Below are 27,357 nucleotides of genomic sequence, written 5' to 3' on the forward strand. Positions count from 1 at the left end.
AGAGGAAACGAGTTGTAGATCATTGAAAGCACAACTGAATGCTGCATAGGCTTGCGAGTGGCAAATTCAGCAGCAGGTGCACAAAGTTCAGGCCAGAGTGCATGATGTTGTGGAAATGATGTGGGGAGGGGCATATCTATATTCTACATACTAATATGAAAGCTTGTTAACGAGAATGCAGTCTAACCAAAAGTATTTAAAGTTGAGTATAGCCAAAAGTAGTGCCAGAAAACAACGCATGGTGTATGCCAGTGGTTCTCAATCTTTTTAGCCTAGTGGAAACCCCAACAGCTTTCAAAAGGTGCCGAGGAACTCTGCACGTCTTTGGTGTATAATTCGGATCTCTCGGCAACAGTACCCCTGCTTCCAGTCTCACCTCCCAGCTTGTGTGACTACTTTTTGAATGGCAATTTTGTCTAAAGCATTTCCAAATGCAACCTAAAAGGTAACACACACCAAGATATAACTGTAAATGTTTGCATGCTGTTAATTTTTGTGCAATCTGTTCTCAATAGTACAGCACCTCAACTGTAACTGTTGCCTCCAGGCTCGTCTTGCAGCTTTCTTTAACAGCAATTTCAATTCCTATGTATCAAAGAATGCAAGCTAAAAGGTAACACTTACCCAGAGAAGATAGTGAAGCAGTGAAGGATTTATGTGCTTGAATTTATGGTATAAAAAGGGAGAGGGGAGAGAAAAATGGTTTCTAAAAAGGGGATTCAAACTGCTGTCTTTAGTGCTCAAAGACTCGAAGGAATGCCAACAGATAGTGCCACATGAATCAACCAGAATGGCTGGTTTTAAATGCACTTTTATTCGTTCTCATTATATTTCCCTTGTTTTGTACTCGATGTCACTGCTTAACTTGAAACAGTTGGCAATAACAATTACAGTGTGATAGGTCCCATAATAAAAAGGAAAGGTGGGGGTTAAGGCATGTATGCACTTCAGTGTCAAGGAACCCCAAAAAGCACTCCACAGAACCCGAGTTTGAACCCCCGGTGTACGCAGTACTTCAAAAACTGCACACATTGCTGAAGTTCGAAACATGAAGCGCTAGGAGGTTTTGAAACTGGTGACGAGGCAGTGCAAATGTGCCGAAGATGATCTCAAACCATAGCAACTAGTTGCATGCTAATTTCACATCTGACAAATCTTGACATGAATCATAGCAAACAGACTGCTCAACTCCTCCTTCCATCAGCCCAGACAGGAATTTTCAACTTTGCTTTGCTTTTTGAAGTCCAAATGCAACATAATCAGTAAGCACAGAAAAGTCCGCTGCCTGCATAGCTGAAGACCTCTAAATGTGGCACTGCCCTATGATGCATGGCAAAGTGCTTACCACAGCTGCTGCAATGTGTGGGCTAGCAAAAAAATATTGTATAAGGTGCCCTCGCCCTAGGCACTGAAAGCCCGTCTTTTTGGGGCTTGAGATTAGGCAGTCTGCAAGGGGCAGCATGCCTTGTTATAGCGTTGCTTCCTTACAGTGCCGCAGTAAAGTCGGGCAATAACTCTGGTGCAAGCGCTGCCAGTCTTTCATGGCCGGACAAAGCTTGCTGCATGTGCATATGCATGCAGTGAAAGCTAAAGGACGCAAGAACGGAAAATAATCCTGCAAGTCCTCACTAGTTGGAACATTTAAAGGAAACAGCTTACATATTTGTCATGACACCAGGCATGTATCCATCCCTAAAATCAGGACCCCCCCCCTCCTGATCTCCCATGCCTAATAGAATCAACTTCGTTCTACATGACACTTCAGTCATGTCAGTTTAATACAACTCAAGAATGAATCTGCAGATGTCCCTCAAAGGCAGTCCTCCAGCCAATGACGACAGATTTTCACGGTTCACTCACTGAAACTGTGGTCCATCCCCCCTCTTCTACCACTGTCATTGATGTCATGACAGCAGGTCCAGTGGGATTAATCACAATTTCATGAGAATCTGTAGATGCCTTTGGCTGGAGGGACTGTTTTGATGGGCACTTTCTGCTGCTTGATAATTCGAATGCATTTTTTCAGCGCAAAATTAGGCAGGATGTAGGAGACACGCAGGAACAGGAAAAAAGACAAAAACATTTGTCCTGTGCTCTCTCTCTCTCCTAGATCTTGCCTAACCTTGCGCTGAAAAAAATGCATTCGAATTAGCAAGACCAAGTAGCCAGTCTTTCTTTTCTCGCAAGTCTTCACGAGTTGTCTCAGACTAAAGTAAGGCTACACGGTGTTGACCTCCATGCTTCTGCAACTTTCTTAAAATAAGACCGCACTTGTTTGATCATACCAATTGTGATATTGCCATAAAAGCTCCATCAAAATCTGGCACTGCAAACCAAAATTTAGAGACTACTGAACTGTCAATACTTGCACTACTAAAGCACGGATATAGTGAAAAAAAAAAACTGCAAGGTCCCACCAGAAGTTGTTTGCCCAGCCAATAGAGAGCACCACCATTTATAATTGGTGAAGTGGCCACAATCATTAGCCAGGTTTAAAAGCAGTGCTTCACAACTGGTGGGATCAAGGAGCTCTGCAATGTGACCTCTCTCTTGGTCTGGAGTAATAACATCTGGCTTTCTGTAAGAAAACAAAGGCTGGAAGGGCACAGTCATGCAGCTCTTGTAATTCTGGCCCAGTAACCTGAATCTGGATGCTCCTTACTCTGCGGCCATTTGAAATAGCTTGGGATAAAGCTTGGCTTTAAGGCAGGGGTGTTGCCTCCCCATGAATGGCCAAACTCTCTCCCCTTTGGCCCAACCGAGCAAACCAAAAGAAACCAGGCAGATGGCAGAACCAGCACGGGAAAGCAGCCTCTGCCAGTCTAAAGCCGGCAAGGGTGCACACACTCTTCTACAAGAGAGGCCTGGCAAGAAGGCAGGCTCTCCCTTGTACAGAAAAAGGAATGGCGCAAAACAAAAAGAAAAGGGATCCACCTGTGTCCATCCTCTGCATTCCATGGGACTCGCTTGCAAACAAAAGAGGAGGGCACGCCAAGGGTTAGTGGCGACCCGGCAAACGGGAGCCAGAACACAGGGCAAAAGTGGGAGGAACAAGCTGCTCACAACAAAGGTCACACCACTCACAGGTGCAAGGCTCTACGGCACACACGGGGAGCAACCCTCCTCAGCCCTGCTCCTGCTTGGCTTCTACATATGTGCACCTCGAGAAGAGCCTAAACAACTTTTACTACATGCTACTCGGGCTGTCAAATAGGGGATATTCAAAATTCTGCAAGTGCGCTTTCCCGCATAACAATGTTGCCCCTAACAAGATGGCCGACATCGCTATAAAGGAACTACATGGGCTTCAGGACAGGCGCTAAAGGTGTGGATAGAATGTAAGAAACGTATTTTGGAAGAATCAAACAAAAAACCAGTCTTTCTTGCTTTGTTTCAGCTGGAAACGCATGGTCCGCCATCTTGTTGGGGGCAACATTGTTATGCGGGAAAGCGCACTTGCAGAATTTTGAATATCCCCTATTAACGCAACAGCAGCTTTACAAGCTGCAATGCAATCAGCTTCTCGCAGAACCCAGCAGTGGTATTGTTTAACCTAACAGGGCAGCAAAGACCACCACTTTGCTACCTCCCAAAACTGCAGCAGCAGAGAGGGCAAAACAAACAAATAAAAACTAAAGTATAAATTAAAAAAAACGCAAGTGTACAACCAAGGGCTGCCAATAAAAAGCCTGTGAAGTCTTGTTTCATGACATAAAAGCCACAGAAACGAAACACACCACAGGCAGTAAGCATGGTTCACAAAGTGTCCTACATGCAGTATACTATGCATAGTGATGAAATCTGGAACATGCACATACTCAGGCTTATTCAGCCAAATAGCTTTTAAACACTACACTGCTTAGAGAAAATACAGTGCTGTACAGAAAAGTAAATACAGGCAAAGAATTGAAAACGTAAACTAGAAAAAAGCAAACATAACACATTGTGAAAGCATGACATTTTATTACTCTTGGGATCTACTTTTTGATGGCAGTAGTGCCACATATGACACCAGTGTGCAGTCCAAATGAAAAAAAAAAAAAAATTAGAGAAATTCTGGATCTCTTTCTTGCTCCTTACACTGACCAATAGGTACACATGACAAAATAGTGACAAAATCTTGTCAGAAAGCTTTCTAATACAAGAGTTGTCTCTCTGAAAGGAGCAAGACAAAGGTCTGTCACAAAAACAAAACAAAGGAAACGGTGCACAAAAAAAATATACGGGCAATGAAAAGTAAGGTAAAGAAAATGGGGGAGCAGTCTTGTGGGGTCACCGCCTGCGGCGACGATGGCCATGCCGCGAGCTGCTGCGACTTCTGCTGCTGCTGTATCTCACTTTAGCATCAGGAGCCCTGGACCCAAACCAAGGAGCAGTCAAACAAAATCAAAATCAAACAAAATGACAAGGTGCACTCTGAAAGAACAGAAGCAAAACAATTCCCCGGGGAATGAGTCCTGGTACAAACTACAGCCCCACCCAGTCTACCACGGTTAATGCATTACCTCCTCCTCCGATGCATGATATCGTTCACTGAATCGCACCAACGGGTGGTTGGAAAACAACAGCAATGTTCGCCATTCGGTCCCTGTGAGCACTGGTCAGTGCCACCTTAGAGCGCACAGCAAACGTTTTCCACTGAAGAGGCTGACTGGCACAGACACCGATAATGCGTTTTTAGCACACTGTAAGCACCAAGGCAGATGCAGACCTCCCAACTAGGCACTAAGCGAACAAAGAGACAGTCAGCAAACTGCTGCCAAAAGACAGAAGCCTTAGGCCTAACAAGCACGACCTTAAGCATTACCCTTGACAAGACACTTTCTATGCACACTTCCAAGTGACAACAGCCACAGCAAAACAGCAAGCCTGACGTAACAGACGTGAAGGGCAATATAAAAGAACCAAGAAGTGCCCAGCAAGCCGAGAAGGGGGTAGGGACGCATTCCAGTCAACAGACCAAGAAGAGAGTAAAGTGGGGGTGAAAAGAAAAGGCATGCAGAGAAGGCTGGAGATGCCAGATTACAGAAATCAAGGCAGGACCAGACAGCCACGAATGATGGTGAAAGGACAGCAGACAGACAAGTGAGCCCGTGATGCACCGGTGAAGAAAGAAGAGGAGGAGCCTCCAGGGTTTGCGCTGCCCCGGGGGGCACTTGCTGTTACTGCATCCCTGATGCCAAAAAGCAATCATGCTGGTTATGTAAAGCGATGTGAAACATGCAGCGCTTTGTCACAAATCTCCTGATATGGGCTGCCTTCGATGAAAAAGGTACCTAGGGTGACGCTACAACTTTCACGGAAAACACTTTTTTGCAAAGAGCATAAATTTGCCGCCACTTAGGGCCCGCAGATTTTCTGTGACTCTCCATAATTATATGCGTTGCTCACAGTACTAGGTCTATTCGTGCACCACCCCTGGTGACTCCTCCTCTGGTTAAAGTAATCCGAGGTGCGTTGTAACCACTACGAGTGAGTCCATTTACCTGGTGATGCGCCTCTTATCTAGAAAGCTCGGAGACCCTTTGCGACGCGGTATGGAGGGACTACGTGCGTACGACCTCGAGCGAGACGACGCAGACCTCGAGCAAGACCTGCGAAAAACCAGTTCCCCAGGCATGAACGGGCCTGACTGTACATGTCTGTATTAGCAAGGTGGCACTGCAAGAGCGAATTACAAGTGGGCTTGGTGGCAGTCTTTAGCACACAATATGACAAAAGTTTACCCTCATCACATATTAAAATAATCAGTTTATACAGGCCCTGGGGGGAATTTCTTTAGTATTAAGCTGAATAGTTCCATGTTGTCTTATAATGCTCACGTACTGCAATACACGTAGTTACCCGAATCTGACGCGGACACAATCTTCATGTGTGCAATGCAAGAAGCACAATTTGTGCAGAAGCCTGAGGCTCCTTCCATGTTGCTTCTCATCATGGTGAGTGCACCTGAAAGCAACGGATGCATAACAACTACTACGCCAGTAGTTGAAGAGAAGTGGAGATCAATGATAATACCTCAGCACACCTTTCACACTAGCGTGCAAGGCGGCCGACTAGCCCGGTAAGCCGCAAACTGAACTGCCAATGGTACTTCAGCAACCGTAGTTTTGGATTCCAGTGCAGTGTATGTTACGCTGGTTAACAGAAGTCACTGACTTCTTTTTCTTACACTACCTACCACTACTCTGTGAAAACAACCGCCATTGAGAGCGAACCGGGTAAATAAAAAAGCTCTCAGCAGAACTGTCTTGCAAACGAATTTTAAGTTTTTTTTTTTTTATGCATAGAGTTTCATGTGCCCTGGGTGGGGTGGGGGGGCTTCACGGCTTGGCCCTGGAATTTGGGATGGTAATTTTAGTAAAAAAAAAAAGTAAAATCTAGTTAATTCGGCCTTCAAGGGACAAGAATAATGTTCAAATTATCCAAAAGTGGCCCTCAAAAAACTGCTGAAAAGCGTTCACATCACAGTAATTTTTATCTTATGAACACCAGAAGGATGGTTGTCTACATTCGAGATAAAGACCAAGTGACCATTTTTTACGGTCTTGTCAAAGTGCTCTGCTTTGTGCACACAGTCGGGAATGTCGAATCGCTCTAAATTAAAAAAAGGCATCCACGGCTCTTTTTGCAGTGCAATGCAGGAGCAGTGCTGCCTCTTCACAGATAAAATTGGTTTTTGACAAACAGCCCCGTGGCTTTTTGAGAATGCTGCACCGTATGGACTGTGAAAAGCGTTTTTCAGAGTACTGGAAGAACGAATAAGCACACGGATGCAAGGGAGAGAAATATGCATAGGCATTAGAATGGTGTGATGCCATCCCAAAATAAAAATAGAAGAGCAGTAATACGTTCAAAACGCTGCAGCTGGTTGATGCGCGTGCTCAACGGCAGCCTCGGGATGATGTGAAATTAGAAAAGCGAAACCGAAACTATGAGGCTAAGTTTAATTTCGGCAATAGGGGACTTCCGATCGTAGTGTCTGCCATAGCGTGCGCCCCTGAGGTGTACGGGCACCACTGTTTCATGTAATTCAGGTTCGGATAGGTCAATCTGGATAACCGCTGGCTGCACGGGCCATACCGCGATGCGACTCCCCATCAGAGTTAACAGGTGTGGGCCCACCCATGTCCGAATTAATGGGCTTCCAATGCCACAGCTTTACATGGGCGTTGGACAGGAATGCACTGCTATATTCTGAATTACCTGAACTAACGAGATTTCACTGTAGAATGTGATGCACCACTTCGGTGCCAGCAGTATGATTTTATTATTCATCTTTTTCAAATTCACTTTTAATACTTGTGTTTTAATTGGGTCTTTCTGATTTGACGCCTCTTGCAGCGTTCCTCCTCCTCTCCCTCTCATCTTTCCATCTCGCACTTCTTCACTCTATCCACACAAGCCCCCATTCACTGCACCCAAAACAGTGCACCGCAAATGTGGGCTATACTGCGGATGCATTAGAAGGGTCATTTAGCTTAACGTCTCCAAGATGCCAACCATGCCAGCTGCCAGTACAGAAAGGTTACACCAGCACGTTGCGATGGCAATCGCGCCCGGGCTGTTTGTAGTATGGAGTCTTTCTTGCGTTCGACTAACATGCAGCATGGCACCTTTAGGCTAAAAGCACGTGTCAGAATCGGGTAAATACGGTATACTGCGTTCAAAGCTGTGCTGATCACAATAAACTGCTTACCGTTAGTCAACCGTTATTACAGAATAAGCACAGAAGTCCTGGCCCAAGCAAGACATGGACGAAAGAAGCAACGAGCAAAACAGATGCACACCAGCCATGGTTATATGTTAAGGCACGGGCAGGCTAAGAGGTTAGGCTGCACCAAAAAGCAGACAGATCACAAGCTACAGGAGAAAAGAGACCACCTGCAACAAAACATCACAGTTTCAACAGCAAGCAAACCGAAAAATGGTCTGCATAGAGTACCACTGCAATACGATCAAAGTATCAACATGCGCGGCGAGTACAAAACCTTCAGTGCAGTTCTGTTCTTTTAAATATTACTAGCATTCCACAGAACCAAGATTATTCTACAGGATCCTGGGGAAAAAAAAAAGAAAAAGCACCCTTATTTTGTAATTTTTACCTGTATATTAAAATTTCACTAATTCCAAGATTCAAAAGTGATAGTGAATATGATGGAACAGAGCAGCAATTCGACCTGAAGGAAGACTCTCTGGGTCTAATCCTCCACCCCATATAGTTTTATGTTCAGCAGGCAATCATGTGCTGACACTGACAGCCTTTCTCCATAGGCAACAGAAGTAATTGCGGCCATGACACCCTTACAAGTCATCGGACATGAAAAACCAGGAATGGGGACGGCTTCTGACCAGTGTTGCAGCTTCAGAGAAAACACGTCACTGTCCTGACAACTCGAGTGAGGTGAGATGCTAATCTGCAGCTTCGGAGGAGGAGGTGCTGTCAAAGCCTTTGGAACACTGCACCAGCATGCCCAAGTGTGAGGGCTTGGGAAGAGAGGCACTTGTACGAATGTGAAGCCAGAGAATGATGGTGCCCCAATGGCAACAAAATCCATCACGACTCTCACTATTGCAGCAACATGTCTCCCCTTCTCACCTGAGGAACAAAGTCTGAACAAAAGCGGTGTCTCCTTTGAAACCTGCCCTGTACTGTCACGGAGGCTGGCCTGTTTTGGGCAGCGGTGGTCGGTCCAGCATGTCAACATGCTTCTTTTCAGGAAATCATGACATCATGTTGATGCAAAACATGTAAAATTCACTTACACATTTCACGAGGGGTCAGCCTGTGAATAGCCCCAGAGGACCCAATTCTGATCAGTTTCTATCAAAATTGAATGAATGTAATTCTGATGGGGCCCAATATAAGAGATAAATTGTAAGTACCAACAAATATGTAGCTGCCACAGACTGATATATATATATAGAGATAAAATTAATGTTGACTGATAACTAGACTAGCCATGAGACTGACAAAGTGGGAAAAGATGTATGGCCTTCTCATAGCAGTCCAGAAAAGCTACAGGTTAGTTTACAACACGTAGGATTCTTTCACTGAGCTCAAAAGCACAGCACCATAGTTTCCACAAATTTACTGCGTTAAAAGTCAGTCTCTGAATATTATATTTTGACTATACATAAATTTTTTCCTAATAGTACTACCAATCCCTCCTTGGTTCTTTTGTCTGGTTCTTTTGTCTGTTTTACCTCAATATGTGTTTGTTGTTGTTGTACTTTGTTGTAGGAACCCCCCTTAGCCACCTCCAAAATCAATGCCGCCTGTCCTTTCAAATAGGTGCCATAGGAACTTGGAAAGTCAACTCTGCTAGTTCCTCATCCGCCATTTCCAAATTTTTGTGTGTTCTGTGCTGGGTTTTGAGGCAAGCCAGGATGGAAAGTGATATGCTTGTCGCAAAATCGTGAGCCAATGCTTTTTTACCTTGATGTCTCAAATGTTCAGGAATGAAGCCTAGGTTTTGGCTAAGCTTTGGAACCATGCTATCAATCCTGCACAGACGACGCAAATGGCTTGCTAAAAAGCGCAAAAAGCAGCTTCTGCTTTAGTGCTAAGCAATGGGCCGGACGACAGCTGAAAAGCAGTGTGCCCAGAACCCACTCTGCGCATAGCTATCAGAGCTTGTGAAGTAACGAGATAGGAGAACATTCCCCGTTAAAACCTGTTTTCACTTAAAAAGCTGCTCAAAACAGATGTAGTGAGGAGTGTGCATGATTGGAAAATCATCAATACACTACATGTCACAACAATATCCGCTCATCGCACATCTCTCCCGCAAGAACGCATGGTCCAGGCGAGAATGTCTGTTACGGACAAACCTCAGCTGGCTCTTAAGACCTGTAATGCAGAACAAATGCTGTTCTACCATGACGACAATTCCTCTCTGTCCCCTATTTAAGCCTTGTGGAAGTCTCCACACTGATGAGACTGTCACTGTCTTTCCTTTCACCATAACCTCAGCACCCAACTCCCAATACTAGGATGTTTCTGTAACCCACACCAAACCCAGATTGTTCTGCTGTTCTTCCCTTCATTCAAGCCTAAAGGTGCATTAATGTTTCTGTGAAGCTTGCCAGGACGTCCCCTGGCCGACCCACCCTTTTTCATCCCCTACTGTTGGGGGCACATTGTAGCTTTCACCACAGTGCATGCCATGTCAAAATGAGGAAACTGAGCAGTCTGCAGCATTAATAAAACAAAGGCATGTATGGAGTACACCAGCGACAGCCAAAAGACAGGCTGAGATGATTCCCTGTGCCTGTCACTCCTTCCTCAGTAAGCCCTCACGCCCATTCGCCATTCAGCCTTCACGGGTTATGAAGGACCGCAACCCTCGATGTGAGACACGGGGGCCCTATGAGACCCACCAAGAGGGCGTGGGCCTTCCAGTGGGCTAGACGCAAGACAGCGCTCACCTGGAGCTGTGCGAGTAACTCCGGCTGCTGTAGGAGCGGTCTCGTGAGCGGCTCCGCTCACGAGACGGTGTGTGCCTGCGCTCCGGGCTGTGGGATCTGCTGACAGTGGGGGGAGGGGGAGGGGAGACATCGTTTGACAGACGAACGCACAGTGGTGGAGCAGCGAGAGGAACAACAGAAGGGGGGCAGGGGAAGACCAGAAGACAGCTCAGTAGGCAGTCACATACTTGCTGCCCCTTTTCTTGAGCAACTGCCATGCTTGCTCTGAAGAGGACAGCTACTGTATTCAAAACAAGTGTGCCACCTGCCACTTCAACATGGGGACTGCACTAGTGGTGCTTGCCAACCAATGTCCCCTCCCCGTGCACTGATCAAAGCATGGAACCTAAGGGTTCTGGACTAGGCACTCAGCTACCTATCACTCTATATATTAAAGGCTTTTACTACCCCTCCAAGCATGGAGGAGACACCAGCCCCTACTAGTATCTGGCAGCTGCTTGAAAACAATCTGTGCAGGCAGCATGCCTTCAGTTTTCCTTAAGCCCACACTACAATCTTCTAAACACCCACACCGCAGGGCACCAGCAGCAAGCTATGAGAATGGACCGACATGGCCCCTTGAAGAGGCTGCAGAACAGCTCTCTAACATCTCTCTAAGCTGCCAGCACTGACAGCCCATTTTGTGCCATTGTGACAATGCTGCCCCGTAAACTGTCTTTAGCATTGTGTTGATTCAGCAGGCCCCGAAAAATGCACTTTTCATTTTTTGCTTTGGACACAGCGAATGAACACCAAACTCTGAAAAATTTAGCTTTCTGCATCAAAGAATCCTATAATGGAAGCAGAGCCCAGGTATGGAACGAAAACGAGCAGGATGCCCACCAGTGGAAAAACACTGTCTCACCCTCTTAGAGCTGAGGTCCAGGAGAAGGGATTGCATCAATCACCCCTCAGCTAAAATGGAAAAATTCGATAGTACACTGGCATCAACTACACGCATGGTTTTGAGTCTCTCTGTAAGTGTTTTGGCACTGTAATTACCGCACACCGATGCCATTTATAAACCATTACACTGTGGCTTACGGCAAAAGTTGGCCGCTACGGCTGCAACCAAATGCACGGAATGTGATGCGAAGAGCACTGGAAATTCGAGACAAAGAAGCGCAGCAAAAAACAGCGTAAGTTCCAATTTGTTCGTTACGCGCACATAGCGGTTTCTTGCATCACCACGTGGTTTCGGATTCAGAGTGCTGGAGACACTGCGCTGAGTCTAACTCCAACCCACTCCCTATATCTCCCGTTTACCCAAACTTGTGCCTTGCGCGCCGTTTTTACCCTCTCCACATCTGCTCCAAAGAGGCGGGGCAGCCTCGTGGGAGCATTGCTTGGTTCGCCACGTGCTCGGGACATGTTTGAATTATTGGTGGTGCAACCCATTCATGTTTGAATTAACGGGCCATGTTTTCTACACAGACTCCAATGGAGCCTGGATAGACCAAAATCTTACAGTTTGAATTATCCAAAAACTCGAATTAATGAAGTTCGAATTAACGAGCTTTCACTGCACTACTACTACACTTGAACAAGGCATAGGTGTGCTCATAATTCCCTAAAGCTAATGCTGGTCACCACTCAAAAAAGGGCAGTGTAGTGGCAAAAACAAAGTACCGCACATGCAAACACGATCCAAATCTGCATGTAAAGATGTCACAGGAAATCGAAAGCTCCACCATAAATAATTAAAAGCACCCTATGATTGCCTTGCTGGCACTGGTGCAAATGGCCTGGAAGCCTGCTGGAAAAGGAATGAAAGCTTCAAAACCATGCTCGCTTCATAATGCTCGAGTGGTCTCTTGATCTCGATGCTCGCTTTGCTTACTAGCTGAGGCAGCAATGGACAGCACAATAAAAATGTATAAAGGGGCAAAACCTTACCAGGCCGACGGTGCCTCACGCGTGTGGCATTTAAAGCACTGCACATAAGTCCCCTCTGGTATGTTAGGGTCAGTAACCACTAAGCAGGAGGCACAAAAAATCATCAAGATAAAGTTGCTGAACCAAGGACCACTTATTCAGTGTGCCCATGCCCTGCTTACGCTGTTCCAAGATCAGCTAAAGCAAGTGACTTTAATCAGTTTGGCACTGACCCCTTCTAGGAAAATTCCTTGAGGCTGTGTAATATCTGAAAACAAAAAACAGCTCAGGCAAAAGGGATCAGATTGGCCCCGTGGCATCAATTAGGCTCACACCTACCCTTTACTCTTACAGCATCATGGCAGATGCCAAATTGCATCCTCATCGAAATTGCTCTGTCAAAGTGCACCAACTAGGGCTGGTTCAATTGAGAGCTGCTGAACTCACTTGCGGTAAGAGTTGTACGATGGAGAGCGAGAGTCCCTCCGGCGACGACGTGGTGAATCCCACGATGAATGCCGCCGACCCTTGCTTCGAGACCTGCGGGCAGACGGTAGGGCGCACTGCTGAAGCACACTTTGCAAAAAGACGAGGCAAGCAGTGTAAGTTATGTCTGAGCCCTACTAAAGCAAAATTTCAGCTACAGTTCCAGTACAGCTGCCGATTACCCATTAACCAATTATACAGAATACTGCAACAAATATTCCTCCATAACAAACAACTAAGTTTTTGTGAAAAAAAAAACTAACATGATGAACTTATTTCACAATATAAGAAACATAAAGTTGCCTGGCAATTTGTTCGTTTTTCCGTGCACAGAAATTCCTACAGAGCTTTATACTACAGTCCAGCCCACTTATAACAATACCGGTTTTAACAATATATTGGTTCCAACAATGAGAAGCTGCTGCACTGTCCACTTTTGTATGTTTTCTATGGTAAAGTACCCGCTTACTACAATGCGTCCATGCCACATTATTGGTTATAACAATGAAGTCTGGCTCCTGAACGCTCGTGCCAAAAGGTAGTGAAATGCGAAATCCTTGAAAAGAAAAAAAAAAGAAAAATTACAGCCGCTGCAACCTCCCCGGCACATGCTCATACAACAGAACCTGCTTTCCAGCCTTCTCCGCATCGCCAGTCTCGCGTGCCTCTCTCCCGCCACCCTTTCACCCCTGCGAACACAAATGGGCTGCGCCCATAGCTCTACGCCGCGCCACCATCCGAAACATGAATGGACCTTGCCAACACGTGACAGCGCTACAGCCTGCTGCTTGCTCTTCCCTCATTCTGCACAGTTCTGCCAACGGATTTGATTGTTTGTGTTAGTTGATTGCGTCGAAGTTGTTCCTGGCCACGTGGTTTCTCCATCTCATTTGAATCTCCGCCCAAAACGGAAGATGGCTGATACGCCAGCTGATTATCAGACAACGCTGCCGATGAAAAGAAAGCGCACAGCTATCGATTTGGAGACGAAGTGCAGAATCGTGAAGGACTACAAAGACAGTAAGAAAGTGTGCGGCTTAGTTAAGAAGTATGCACTATCGCAACCAACGGTGTCAGTCCCTCCGGGGCTTCGTTTTCGCGAGGGACCTTCCGCTGCACTACACTACGTGGAGTACCTGGATGCCATGGAGAAGGATGTCGGCAAGCTTTGCGTGAGGGAACTAAGGCTGACGGACATGGGGTTGTCTCGTGCAAGCCGGTGAGAAGTACGTGGCAAGATGCTTGCGGCGATTTCACCCCAGAGTTTCTTTGGGTTTTCTCAAGCTGAGAGGCGGCCACGGCAACTTTCTCGTATTTTTTACAAGGTCCCTTTCGGGGCCACCAAAACGATGCCTCGGAGGAGCTCGCATGTCACTTACTGTCCGTTACCCCTCTTTGCAGTTGTTATGCTTTTTTTTTGTGCAACCGTTCATAGCAATTATCAGTTATAACAATGAAATTTTCGTGGCACTTGAATATTGTTAAAGTGGACTCGACTGTATATATAACTTGGTTTCACCAAGGACCAGCTTCCAATGTCAGTATGAAGTTCTAATTGTCCTGACATTCCCTTCGGGTTGAAGCATGGCCATTCCATCATGTGTATGCGAGTACATTGCCGCATGTTCTCCGCTGTGCAAAGTAGTTAAGAGTAGTTACACTTCAAGTAACTCCCGAGCAGATTCCTTCTGTCCCTGTGCAAACAAGCAGCAGCTAAGTGCATGGCAGCCATGCAGCTATGCCAAGGCTATAAATAGACAAAAAAAGGCGGTGCTCTTCAGAGCACAGACTGTTCACTCAATACATCACGCTTCATCATCCTGCCTTTATCACTGCTGACGCCACTAGTGCAGGTGTTTTGCTAATCCTCACCTTATCTGAAGTGAACAGTGAAGCATAAGACTGTTAGCATCAAGGTTAGCCCTCAGTTCAGAACACTCCAAAGCCTCGTTATAAAAAGGAATGGTGGTAGAGAGCTTGCTGCGGGCACAGTGGCTGTTCTGACTTCCCATCTTCTCTGCCACCTCTACTTTCCTGTTAGGGGCCTCCTGCTCTCCCACTTGGGCATTTTCGACATTGCATGCTAACTTCCCCACTGGGGCTTTCTCATGGGTTGCATGCAAACCAAGCCAGAGGCTCTACCTGGAACGGGATCTAGAGGTGGCTCGGTGAGGAGCAGGACGTGACGAGTGCCCATTGGGCTGCTGCGTCTGCTGCTGCGCCTGTTGCTGCTTGGGAGACGGGATATCCACCCGAGGACTGTGCTCTTTGGGCTCTTTGGAACGCCTGAAAGATGTAAAGAGAAAAAGAAAGCCGCAGAGAAAACTCGTGTAAGACTTTTGCCCAGTAAAAGCTTCACCAGTATGGTAGCAGGTTATCTGAACCTGCCACATGCATTCCATCACTTTCATTCAGGGTGGTGTTCCTGTTCTGTGTAAAACATGCAAGGTTGCATGGACTGCGGTAGCAGAGAAACGAGGCATGCTTCCATTTAGTGCAGCACTGGGATCAACAGAAGCAAACTTCTCACATTCCAGACAGACATAAGCCACCAATATGTGGCTAACTGAAACAGGTGCTATCAATGTGTTTAAGTCAAATGTGAGATGAGCGACACCGTCGCCACATGGAAAACTAAGACATTCAGCTTAGCAGTACTTACACGCCTCTTAACTGACGCTGAGAGCTCAGATTTCAGTGCATGTATGGAGAGGGTGCCATACCAGAGCGGCTACAGTAAACTTGAGATATCTCTGAAGTCAGCCACCCAAAAAGGGGCAATGGAGGCTTGCCTGTCAATGGCCGTGACCTCTGGCTCATCATTGTCGTCGCGGTCCTTGATCTTCTCTTTGTCCTTGTTAGCCTTGCTAGGCTTTGGTTCTTTCTTTTCCTTGACAATCTCCTTGGCACGATGGCGGTCCACATCACCACTTCGAGACACCTTGCTAGGCCTGCACACGGAACCAAAGAGCTTTGCCTGCAGGAAGCTGGTGGACACACTGGAACCTTTTCATGGAAAACACAGGACGCCAACCATCGCCGTCTGTGGCCCTATGCGGAATCTGATGATCCAAAGAGCAGTAAACTGCCAAGAAATTGAAGCTATACAAGTATAGCTGCAAAAGCATGTTCTATGTAGTAAGCTGTAATGCTGTGACCTGTGCACACTTTACAAGCTACAGGGACTCACATGCTGTCCAATACTAATGTTACATATGTAAAAGATGCATGGAAATAAGGCAGGCCAAAGCTCTGTGAGGATAATGACTAACTTCTTCCGTGTCTCCTCCTCTTCCTCCGAAGAGCTAGACTCCTCCGAGGACGACTCTTCGCTCGACTCCTTCTTGGACTTGCGGGAGGACCGCTTTTTCTTGCTGCCACTGGCTGCCCTGGCGGCGTGCCTCCTGTGGCGGCTCTTTGGGGGTGTGTCGTCCTCGGAGTCACTGCTGGATGCCTTGGCCCTGCGGCTGCTGCGCGCCGGCGGCTCGGACTGGCTGCTCTCACTGTCGCTGCTGTGCGGCCGCCGGTGCTTGGAGGAGGTCAGCGCCACACCTCCTCCCTTCCGGTGGCGCTCCTCCTCCTCCTCGCGGCGCCACTTCTGCACCGGGCACCCAGACTCTTTCAGAAACCCCACCCCACTGTACCGAGCACATGCCGAACCATCATGGGCCACCTCCAACAGAACAAGTGACCAAGAGACCAGCATTTCCCAATTGACTTCCGCAGCTTTGGCATGTAGGTACATTGCTTGCAATGACAGCAGCTTCATTTCTTCGTAAGACAGGCATCCACTTATGTAATACATGTGGCCAAATCAAACTAGACTGCAATACTACCAATGGCTAGGAGAAGCGCAGGACCAGCCTTTCTAGCCAGTTCTAGCCAATATAGCATTCCAATTCTAGCCAAAGAGATTGGCAAGCTGCTGTCACTGCTAACAATTCCTGTCCTTATATTACACCTGGCACTTTAGCGAATTACTACACATGCTAAACATCCACAACGCAAGGACAAGGACCTGCCAGGGTAATGACTGCAAAAAAAAAGCAACCCCAAATTGTGACAAATATGTGACCAGATGTGCCAATGCATCACCACATAACCAGACAATGCATGAATGTGCTTAGCGCATTCATTGAGGGCAATGCTTGTTTAAAGGGGTCCACTTTCTGATCCCATGGAAGAAAATGCAGTTGTCCACAGGACACGTGACTATCTATTTTTCATCTCTGCATTGCAAAACCGTAACACTGTATCCCATTCCTCGTCACTTTATTTATAGCAGTACCTATAAACTATGCTCTTAGCCCTTAACAGTAAACTAGGCTTGTGCAAACAGTTGTTCTCGGTTCGAAGCGAATAGCAATTCCCTTCAAATAATTTTAAAGTGACTATTTTGAATACTTCTGACACATAAAAGAAGCTGAACTGCACAACAGACATTTTCAAACCCATGTATTTTTCTACCTTACAAGGCTATTACATGAAAAGAAAAAAAAAAAAAAAAAGAGTACACTGACCCTTTGTCCTGATCATTAATCTTTGTTGAACTTCTGCAAAAATGGCCATCCGATATTGGGGTAGTCTACCTACACGCAAAGCAGGCCTATTGACTGCGTCTGTCTGAGGTAGGCCCGTCCGAGCCACAGGTGTTTATGTGCCTCATGCTGGTGCCTGTTCTGGCAGAGATCCGTAAAGCTCCACATGCCAAAAAGAACAACAAAAAAACTGCCAATTCGTCCTCAAACCGATTCCGCTAACGAAAATTGAAACTGCACGCCATGTACCCAGGCCCTCATGCTGGCAACCGCTTCCTTTGCCAGACGAGCAATAGGTAGCGGGGCAGAAAACTTCAGGTAAGCTCCGAAATATGCATCACACCGGAATCCGAAACTACAGGACAGGTAGCAGTTCGTGTCATTATTTAGTCAGCCTGGCCACGTGAAAGTGGAATACCAAACACTTGGATCGAATCAAATATCGAATATTTGCACAAGCCTACAGTATACCCATGCACAACTGACTTCTCGAATAGATTTCATTGCGGGTGCCATGTGCAAAAAAACAAGCAAATAAGATACGGATTGCATTCTCACAAGTATTGGTGCTCCCCGCCAGTTACCAACGCCTGCTGCTCCCAAGCATTACAGGAAGCCATTAACATGATACGGATTGCATTCTCACAAGTATTGGTGCTCCCCGCCAGTTACCAACGCCTGCTGCTCCCAAGCATTACAGGAAGCCATTAACATGAACTACAGGGATTTCTGTTAAAGGACTCCTTTGTACAGTTGTCATTTCATTAAAGCACATGGCCTTCCCATCTGATATCTGCCTGCATTGCAATGCACCTGGAATATCACCACAGCTGCACAAGAAGCCGCATGGAAAATTACACACAATATGACATGCAAGCAAGCTCCTGTGCACTGGCCAAGTCTGAAAAGCAGAGATAGTAGTGGGATCACCAGCAAATGTTTTGAACAGCACAATGGCAGCAAATGCTATTTCCGTACCTCAAGTCAAGGTATGCTGTGAACTAGAACAAGTAGCTAAACTCTACTGGAATGATAACTGGCCCAGAATGCCAGCGCTCAGATGCAATAGGGAAACTCAACACTGCAACTGCGAACAACAGTAACGGACTCTCTGGCTCAGGTTAAGAGCTAGTCCCCTTTGCTACACGGCTTCCTTTCAGGAGGCCAATGCACAAGCTGAAGAGAGGATAACAGCCCAACAAGCTCGATGTGGGCACAGTAAAAGCTCGTTAATTCGAATTTCAAGAGACTGGGAAAAAATGAATTATCCGAGGCTCGAATTATGGAATGATCCCAAAAAAACTGACAAGAACTGCTTCAATCGCAGTAAATTTAATTGGCTCAAGACTGGGCAATGGTCACCTGCTTTTGAGATGAGAACAGTGTGATGACGCTGATTATCATTTCTCGCATTTCCATCAATGCTTTATGGCGTGCACGCTGTCAGAGCTTTGAAGCAGAACAGCTCCAAAATGAAAGACACGGGATCGAACCCGTGTCTTTCGGGTCAGCAAATTCAGTTTTGAGTAAGTATTTCGCAGACTGCTTGCCATGCCGGCCATACCGGAATGCACCACCCTTTTCAGGAGCCCATTTGAATTAATTGAAACGGTGCAAGATCTGTGGCGTTTGAATTAGTGAGCATCTAATGCGATAGAATAACAGGAACATTAGCCGGGACCGTGCCAGCAGCTCGAATTACCCAGTTTTCCAAATTAATAGCAGTAAAATTAAGAAAGAAGCTTTTACTGTATAAAGGCTAACTGTGCATCCCGCACTAATCCACTTCAAATGATCAAAAACTGGCCCTTGAATTGACCCCAGGAAAATCTCTCGCTTAATTTAGTCTTTGAAACCGAAACTGTGAAGGTGATAACAGGAACAATGTGAAAACAAAAGCAAAAAAGTTTCTAACTGCTTGTGTACACTTTCTGAACTGCCAACATGTGCATGTTGCCATCTTTTTCTCGAATTCCATAAAGGCAGTCCGAGAAATTAAAAATAATACTAATAACGTAAGGTGCAGCCCCAAGAGCGGATGAATGAAAAAGTGCTGCAACTGAAGACATGCCAACAAACGAGAGCAAGAGCACAGAGACTGGGAGAGACGAGCGTGCGGCTGTGAACACAAAATGTGCCCGGTCATGCAGGCTGCCTCTCCCGGTGACGTCCCACCCAAGCCTTGTGGGCAAGCCCAGCACGTGTGGCGCATGTGTGTGTCAGCACACTACAGTCATCAGGCCTCCATCCCAATCCACCCCCCACTGGGCCACATCAGGGCACAAAAAAAACAAGAGAGCCGAGCGGACAGAAAAACAGGCTTCAGGGCAGAGGACATTGTTTCGTGTGTACTTACGCTGGCTGTGCCTCCTATGTGCAAGCGACCAAGGCATCAAGACAGAAGGGCGGCACACATTTTAATCCAGAGAGACAGCAAACCTTCCTCAACAGTAGGGCATGCACAAACATCCTCACATAGGCTCTTCTACTACACTGCCCTCCGGAAGAGCTAGGCTATATGCTCACAAACACAAGAACAGGCACTGCGGACATGCTATGAGACCCCCTACCCCCAACCACCCCCTCCTAGTCCTTTCTAAAGGAGGGCTTCTTTTCTTGAAAACCCTTTTAATTAGCAGCGCCACCAACAGAATCCACCGAAAGAGAGAGAGAGAGAGAGAGAGAGAAAAGTAGCCAGATGGGCAACACGCGTACCGCATTCCAGCATTAAAAAGACAAGTGAGATAGGCATGTCACTGCCGTTACCTGGTCGTCATCCTGAATGCCAGAGGACAGAAAGAAGTAATTATTTGTGTTTGATTAATACAGCAAGAAAAGTCCTTGTCGTTTGCGTTCGGCTTTATGGCACATTGAGCAGCTAAGGCTATCATGCACCACACACAAGGTAAATGTGTTTCTTGAAGTGAGGGAACTAACTGTCTAACATGTTAGTTTGAAGTTTCCTTCTTTTAGGAAACTAAAAGATCTGTTCAGTACCTACACCTACATTTTCTAAGAGAAGCAAGCTGGAGCAGAATGAAATGCGTTCTTCAAAGAAAACTACATGAGAAACTTTTGCCTTACCTTCTAGAGTTTCGTACGAGAGAATAAGGTGTTTTGTGCTGTTGCCATGTCTCCACATAATTCACATACAGGTTCTTGTTTGGAAAGTATGAAGCCATGATAAGATTGCAAAGAATGTTAAGAGAAAGTGATCCAGAACAGCTCTCAGTAGCACCTACTCAGCGCACCCTAGCGACCATCGCCAATTCACCACCACTGTAGCAGTCAAAGATGCATAGCGCATGCATGAGTAATTAAGTAACATTACCTGCTGTTTCTGGATCAATGGTTTAAAAAGAAAGAATTTCTCACTTTCTGTCACTGCTCCTTTGAAATCATCGCTCGCGCTGCTCCTGATCACAGTGTATCTTTAGGAAAATGCTCAATCTTAAGAAAACTGTCCACTACTAACTAGCTAGCCTACATTACAAAACAAAGCAACAGCCACCTATAATCAGTAGCCACAAAATCTACAGCAAAAGGCTCTAAATTCAAGTTTACAAATTTCATCCCCGAAAATTTTTGTTGGGAGGGAACACAACACAAAATGACATGTTCGCATCCAAAAACAACAAACAACAGAAAAGAAATGTTGCAGGCAGGTGGAAGGAACAAGATGTAGGAGGAAGGGAAAAAAGATGACCAGCCACGTCTTCTGTTACTGCCCCCCCAAAAAAGAGTTGTGCCCCGAGCCCACCTTGCCGTCACTGTGCCGGTCCTTGCGCGACTTGCGAGACTTTGAATTGCTGCTCTCTTTGACTGACTTGTGGTGGGGTCGCTTCGACTTTTTCTTGTGGTCTTGCCTGCTTCGCTCTGGGCTGCAAGCAGAAAGAGGGAAGACCAAGACCAATGTAGCTGCGTGCCGTTCAAAACTGGCGTCGAACAGTTCCAGGGCAAGCGGAGGTACTATTCATGATGCGACTATAGCTGCAATGGCTAGCTGTAATTCTAAAATAACAGCGCATATACTAACAAAATGTTTTGCCATTGACACAAGTAACGCAGTTAAGTTACATGAGCAGATGTGCCCATCTTCACTCGACAACACTACAGAAACTACAGGTGCAAAATCATCTGACAGCACAAAACGAAGCACCAGCCAAGAAAGAGTCACACTGGTGCTCCTCACCTCATGGCTTGAAGCGTTAAAAAATGAGACGACTGAACAAAGAGAAAGACAATTTTCACTGTAACACAGGTGAGGAGATTAGGTTCAGTGAGATATCTGAACATTTAATCATTAATTTAAAAACTAGAGATGAAACTTGCGGGAATGGCAACGTTCTGCTCATATCTGTTCTAGGCTGTTGCCCAAGGCCCATTCTGTCAAAACTTGCGAAGCCAAGTTAGCTTTGCCACTAGGCCTGTGCAGCCGGGGCTTAGAACAACAACATCAGTATGGTGGGTTGCAATCTAAGGAGACCAATCTTAAGCATGCCACTGCTACACCACTGAGTCTAGGACAAGAAAATCAGAATCAGCCACTCACACATACCCTCTGCTTCAAACAATCCCTGCAATTATAAAAGGGGGGAGGAGGGGTACTCATGCATGACTTGGAACTCTTTCAAAGAATCAAGTTTCTCGACCGCCACTCAGAATGGACAAGGCGACTTGGCAAAGCCAGACACCAAAGTCGCAGCAGCAGCAATAGCCCTGACTGAACACTAGGCACACCTTTTTTCCTACTCTCTACAATGCAAACATGCTTTTCCTGTGGCTTTTGATAACAAGTAACTTGTTAGCAAATAGATATATATCTGGCAACAGAGCAGTCATTGGTCCTCCACTATGGCATGGACCCCGCTAATGCAGACGCTTCGCACACAGCACAGAATAAGCAACGCAATGAGTGACCCAGCAAACACCACTCAGTGTGGCTATGCACAGGCAATGGGCCCTCGGACATACCACAGGAAGCAGCACTGTCTTCGCATGTACAATGACACACCACGAACGTGACTTTTGCCTTTCTTTTTTTTTTACCAAGGAAGCTAGCAGTGCGCTGCAGCAGCTAGGTGCACAGTTCCACCAGACAGCAGCATGACATGGTCTGCATACACACATCCTTTAACTCAGCTACTTAGCAATACACAAATTAAAAGCCTGCTCTATTCTGACAACACCGTGAATCTGTACATACAAATAATCATATAGAAAGAAATAAACGGACCACGCTTTATGAATTTAGTAAGGTGACCCTCTGCCCTGCTCCTGCTGAACAGTATATTTTGCACTCATGCGGACACGCTCAAATTAAAAAGGATACTGACAGTGGCATAAAACAACAATAACAAAGAGAGAAGAGCTCCAGAGATATGCAAAAAGCAGAAAAAGGGAAAAAATGAAAAGGACCTCAAGTAAAGCAGGCCATGCTATGCAGGCACGCTCTCTCCCAACATGCAAGGGATGCACTGCAGCTTAATTGCAAGGAAGCACACAAGACTCTAGATACGATTGTACTCACCGCAGCAAAGCATGAGTGTGAAATGCCTATCTGGAAGTGTGTTGGTAGCAACTTAAATGAATAAAAATCCAAGAAAGCCAACATAAAGCAAAAAAATGGTTTCTGCCGAAACCACTCCTCAAACAAGCACAGTACGACAAGGCATGGCACGGATAATAAACACGATGGTCATCAGTTCCCAGCAAACTGACAAACCTTCAGATAATACACTAAGAGATAGCAGTCAATTTCACACAGGTCAGACACTTTAAGACACAGCTTGCTTGCAAGACTAAGAACATGCAGAATGCAGGTTCGTGTTGTAATCTTCAACAATCAGGGACACAGTACGCTCCCCAAGGTAAGAGAAACAAACCAGGGTAAGGAAAAAATCAATGAGGATGTAAGTGAGAATGAATGGAATTGCAAATTACAAAAAAGCAAAACAAGAGGGTCTTCTGCAGATATCTTGACAGCTTTACAACTGCAAGCCTACCCCCTTTTCACGCTGAATCGAGTTTCAAGTATCATATTGTGTTATAACTATACAATCAAAACACAGCAAATTAGCACTGAAGGCTAGACAAGCACTTGTGACAAAGCCATGCCAGACAGGCAAGGGAAGTAAAAGCTTTCACATGCAAAAGCAGAGGCAAAATGAACAGACCACATCAAAACTGATAAGCAGTGAGGAGGACTGTACAGTACACTTGAAACAGCACTTTACAGATGACATGCTGCTTAACCCATTTGGGAGGACAGAACAGGCCATTACAACCTCCAGCGCCCAGAGACGAGCAGAATTTCTACCCCTAGACCAGCCATTACCATGAATTTCTTTGTGCGCAAAAAAGAAGCCTAAGGAATTTTCCTGCGTTGGAGCTGCAAGCTTAGGACGCCACAGAACAACGTCCAGTCATAAACACGATTGGAAATTCTTGTAAACTGGTTTTCAAGCCAGTGCGTTGATGCTCTGCCACTGTTAGAGTGACACCAATGGAACACCTTATATACATCACATGCTGCACTTGCAGGCCATTTCCAAACACCTCGACAGAAACACACTGACATTACAACATAGCATCTGACATACTACATACTTGGAGTGCGCATGCTGAAAATAGTGGTGAGATACGTGGAATGAGAGATTCATTTGTACCTAGAAGCTGACAACATAGCACTACAAAGGTGTCTAATCTTAATCTCAGGTTACCTGAGAAACTACAAACAAGACAGGCAAGAATCCCAGAGCTGTAAGCAAGTACTGCTGGTCATGCATGGACCAAAAAAAAAAAAAGGGTATCTCAGCTGCAGTTTTTAAGGGCACTGATCGCTTCTGAGTTAAAAGACAGATGAACTTGCACAGAGGAAAGACCAAATTGTCACTTTTGAACTGTGCTCTCTTCATTTTTAAAAGCAATGATTGCCTGTCAATGCATTCAGGCAATACCTGACAACCCTCCACAAGCATGGACAGAGAAGCACAGGCAACTATTCATGCAGGGATGCAAGTAGTAGGGGAAAAAAAAGCCCCTCATTAAATAGTCTGGACTGAACGGGCAAGAACCAATAAAAAATAAGCCACCTGCTCTCCTCCGACGAGGAAGACTCGCTGTCTTCCGATGACGTCTCCGTAGATTCATCGCTGCTCTGGTCGGCTGAGCTGCTGGACTCAGACGGGGAGCGCCGCGGACGCTTGCGCCGGCTCTCGGCCACAGGGCTGCCGGAAAGTTTAAGAAACAGACATGCTTCCGGAGATATTTGCGTCCCTTTCTTACTATATAGCAAAGTGGAAAACTAGAGACTGCACTCGTTTAAGCAGGCACAACATTGGGACACTGTCAAAATGCACTTTCACAATCATGGCTGCCAGTTATGGTATGTGTGGGGACTCTCTCCACTCAGTCCCCTTTGGTTTGCTTCCTCCCCACTGACCTCCATCAAAATTCAACTGCCACAGCCGGGACTGAACCCGCGTCACTTGGGTCAGCAGCCGAGCACCATAACCAATGAGCCACCGCAGCAGCGGGATAATATATTATACCCCCATTTAACTCCCCATATGATATACCAGTTATGACTGCGGACCAGTCGGTTCCAAAACTGTTTGCTGAATACAGCTAACTAGCCTTGTACAAAAACTGAAGCTAAAAAACAAGGCCTACCAGAAGCCATATGCAAAACAAGAATGTTTCTTGCAGTCAACTACGACTGAGATGGCCGCAAAGTGTGCAGAGATGCCCTTGATGGCTGTACTCAAGATGTCATTTCGAGTTGAAACCATCCAGGTGGGATGGAAAACTAGGAGACAGAGAACAAGCCGCACCTCTTGCGAGACTTCCTTTTGGTCTTTGCTGCCTGCTTTTTCTTAGGCTTGCTCTTTCGATGCTTCACTACTGGAGATTCTGACCTGCAAAGCAATACCACCAGCCCTGATTAATTAAGAAAAAAGTGATTTTTTATGTTACAAAATAGTGTCAGGCTACGATGCATCAAGAAGCAGCGTGCTTTCTATCAATTTTGGCCAAACAGTGTCCTCTGCTGTGCACAAGAATATTAGCGCATTCGAGTACTCGCATTCTGCTGCCGTCAAAACGCAACCGTTGCAGCCAAAAATAAGCCCACTGCCTCAACCTCAAACAGAACGCCGCCACCACTAAGCTGTCGCAGTGGCCAATGCAAGCCTTTTACACACTTATGCACTCCACACAGTTCCTACAGAACACACTCAGAGCTAGAAAGAACAATTCAAGAACCACTAGCTAACACAGAGAATGGCGCAAATTATACCTGGACACCAAGATCTTACAGGAATACAGAGGACAAACTGACATCGACTTGTTAACTATATTCTAATGACAAAGATTACGACCACCAAATACTGAGCTTTCATATGCTCGAAAAGACCAAGAAATGAGATGCAGGTGCCTAGGTGCCATTTTCACAGCCAGGTTGTGGCGAGATCAAAAGCATTTTTTTTTTTTTTCACATTTCTGAGGGTAGATTATGCTGCCATTCACTTCCAGACAAGTCATCACAGTCTCCCCTTTTGCACTCAATGCTGTTACTAATGACAAGAGTTTGAACTGAACAGTGGGGTTCCATTTTTGAACTCCAAATATCTCAGCAACAAATACATCTCTCGCTGCAAGGTATAAATGTTCATAGGGACACAGACATTTTACTAAGAACAAAAACTGGACAGATGTGTTTCAGTGTACCCTTAAGGGTACGGTCGGAAACACAATTGGCGGTCGGTTTCTGCAGTCTGCAACCAGGGAGGCAGTGAAACAAGGCCAAATTCCAGCCTAAATCTATGCTTGCACGATACACATGCACCAAAGCTTCTGCTACACTAATTAAAACGAATTTGTCATGCATTAACTAGCACCGACTGGGCAGTGTCGCCTTTCGGAGTGCCGCCAACATGCCCAGAGAGCACAGTGGCCACGGCCTGACACAATATGGGGCCGCAGCGGGGACTTGCCTGGCCCGCTTTTGCTTCTTGGTGGCGGAAGAGGACGAGCTCTTCTTCTTCTTGGGGGGCGGCTCAGGAGATGGACTCCTACGCAGCGGCACAACAAGACCACAGCGCGGTCAGTGGACGCCCTCGGGCAGTGACTAAGCAAGCAGGCAGGTGGCACACACACACAGTCTGGAAGCGTGACAGAGAGAACTACGCAGGCACTACTACAGCAGTGTGTGAGACAGAACACGAGCACAGAGGGAAAGAAGGATGCTCGGGAGGAGAAGAAGAAGAAAAGAAAAAAAAGGAAAACCAAGGCAGGACTACTCACCAACTGGGCCCTGTAAATACCAGGGTTTCTTTTACTAACACAAAGACAAAAGCACAGTGTAGATATTTCGGTCATGGCATAAACATTTCATAATTGAGGCAACAACATATGAGGCGAGGTGGAACACATTACATAAACAAGCAATAGCCGCAAATACAGGCTCAACAAAAGTGGCAGGCTCAACAAAAGTGGCAGCTGGGCGAATTGGGAATTGTTCGCAGCAAGACAAACTCGGCCCGACAAACAGAACACAGGACAAGGATTTTCTCACAGCTGCATGCTATTCAGGAAAGCATGTGTGTGAGGAAGGAATCATGTGATCAGGAACTTTGTTGCAGCGCATACCAATGTGTTCTACCCAATTTTTATCACGCAGAATTTACAATTATTGTGTTCTTCACTGCCATCATATGTGCAACTCACATTCTGAAAATATTAATGCACAAATGGTTGACGCTTGAGTTTATGGCTTCTAATTGGGGACCTCTGTTTTCGTGAATAAAAGGTTGTAAGAAGACATCACCCATCCTGTGTTCTTTTTGTACCACTAAATGTACTGAATTCCTCCTACTACGGTCAAATTCAACTGTTAACGCACTGCTCATAGTACTTTTAGCTAATATGCATCTTGCTAGTGTGAGCTTCACGAAATAAGGTTTTATGGAGTTTTATGGAGGTTTTG

At 46.0% G+C, this 27,357-nt stretch overlaps 1 protein-coding gene across 14 annotated transcripts in view; it reads right to left on the reverse strand.

The window, feature by feature from the left end:
- Srrm234 (Serine-arginine repetitive matrix 2/3/4) overlaps positions 1 to 27,357 on the reverse strand; it is a 72,647-nt gene that overhangs the window by 2,656 nt on the left and 42,634 nt on the right. For 5 of the 14 annotated variants that reach the window (XM_089574862.1, XM_089574866.1, XM_089574867.1 and 2 more), the window contains 11 exons: positions 26,366 to 26,443; positions 25,205 to 25,288; positions 24,464 to 24,598; positions 21,130 to 21,250; positions 16,104 to 16,429; positions 15,624 to 15,782; positions 14,974 to 15,117; positions 12,793 to 12,885; positions 10,432 to 10,530; positions 5,487 to 5,594; positions 2,935 to 2,966 (listed from right to left, as the gene is read on the reverse strand). In XM_089574862.1, the coding sequence (XP_089430988.1) occupies positions 2,935 to 2,966; positions 5,487 to 5,594; positions 10,432 to 10,530; positions 12,793 to 12,885; positions 14,974 to 15,117; positions 15,624 to 15,782; positions 16,104 to 16,429; positions 21,130 to 21,250; positions 24,464 to 24,598; positions 25,205 to 25,288; positions 26,366 to 26,443 (1,379 nt within the window). Of the gene's footprint in view, positions 1 to 2,934; positions 2,967 to 3,943; positions 4,355 to 5,486; positions 5,595 to 10,431; positions 10,531 to 12,792; positions 12,886 to 14,973; positions 15,118 to 15,623; positions 15,783 to 16,103; positions 16,430 to 21,129; positions 21,251 to 24,463; positions 24,599 to 25,204; positions 25,289 to 26,365; positions 26,444 to 27,357 lie in introns of those variants that run through there. The other 9 variants (XM_089574873.1, XM_089574863.1, XM_089574861.1 and 6 more) reach the window with 8 other exon arrangements.

The sequence above is a fragment of the Amblyomma mixtum genome, chromosome 2, assembly GCF_055824585.1.
Source record: "Amblyomma mixtum isolate Tamu chromosome 2, ASM5582458v1, whole genome shotgun sequence".
In the NCBI taxonomy this organism is placed as follows: domain Eukaryota; kingdom Metazoa; phylum Arthropoda; class Arachnida; order Ixodida; family Ixodidae; genus Amblyomma; species Amblyomma mixtum.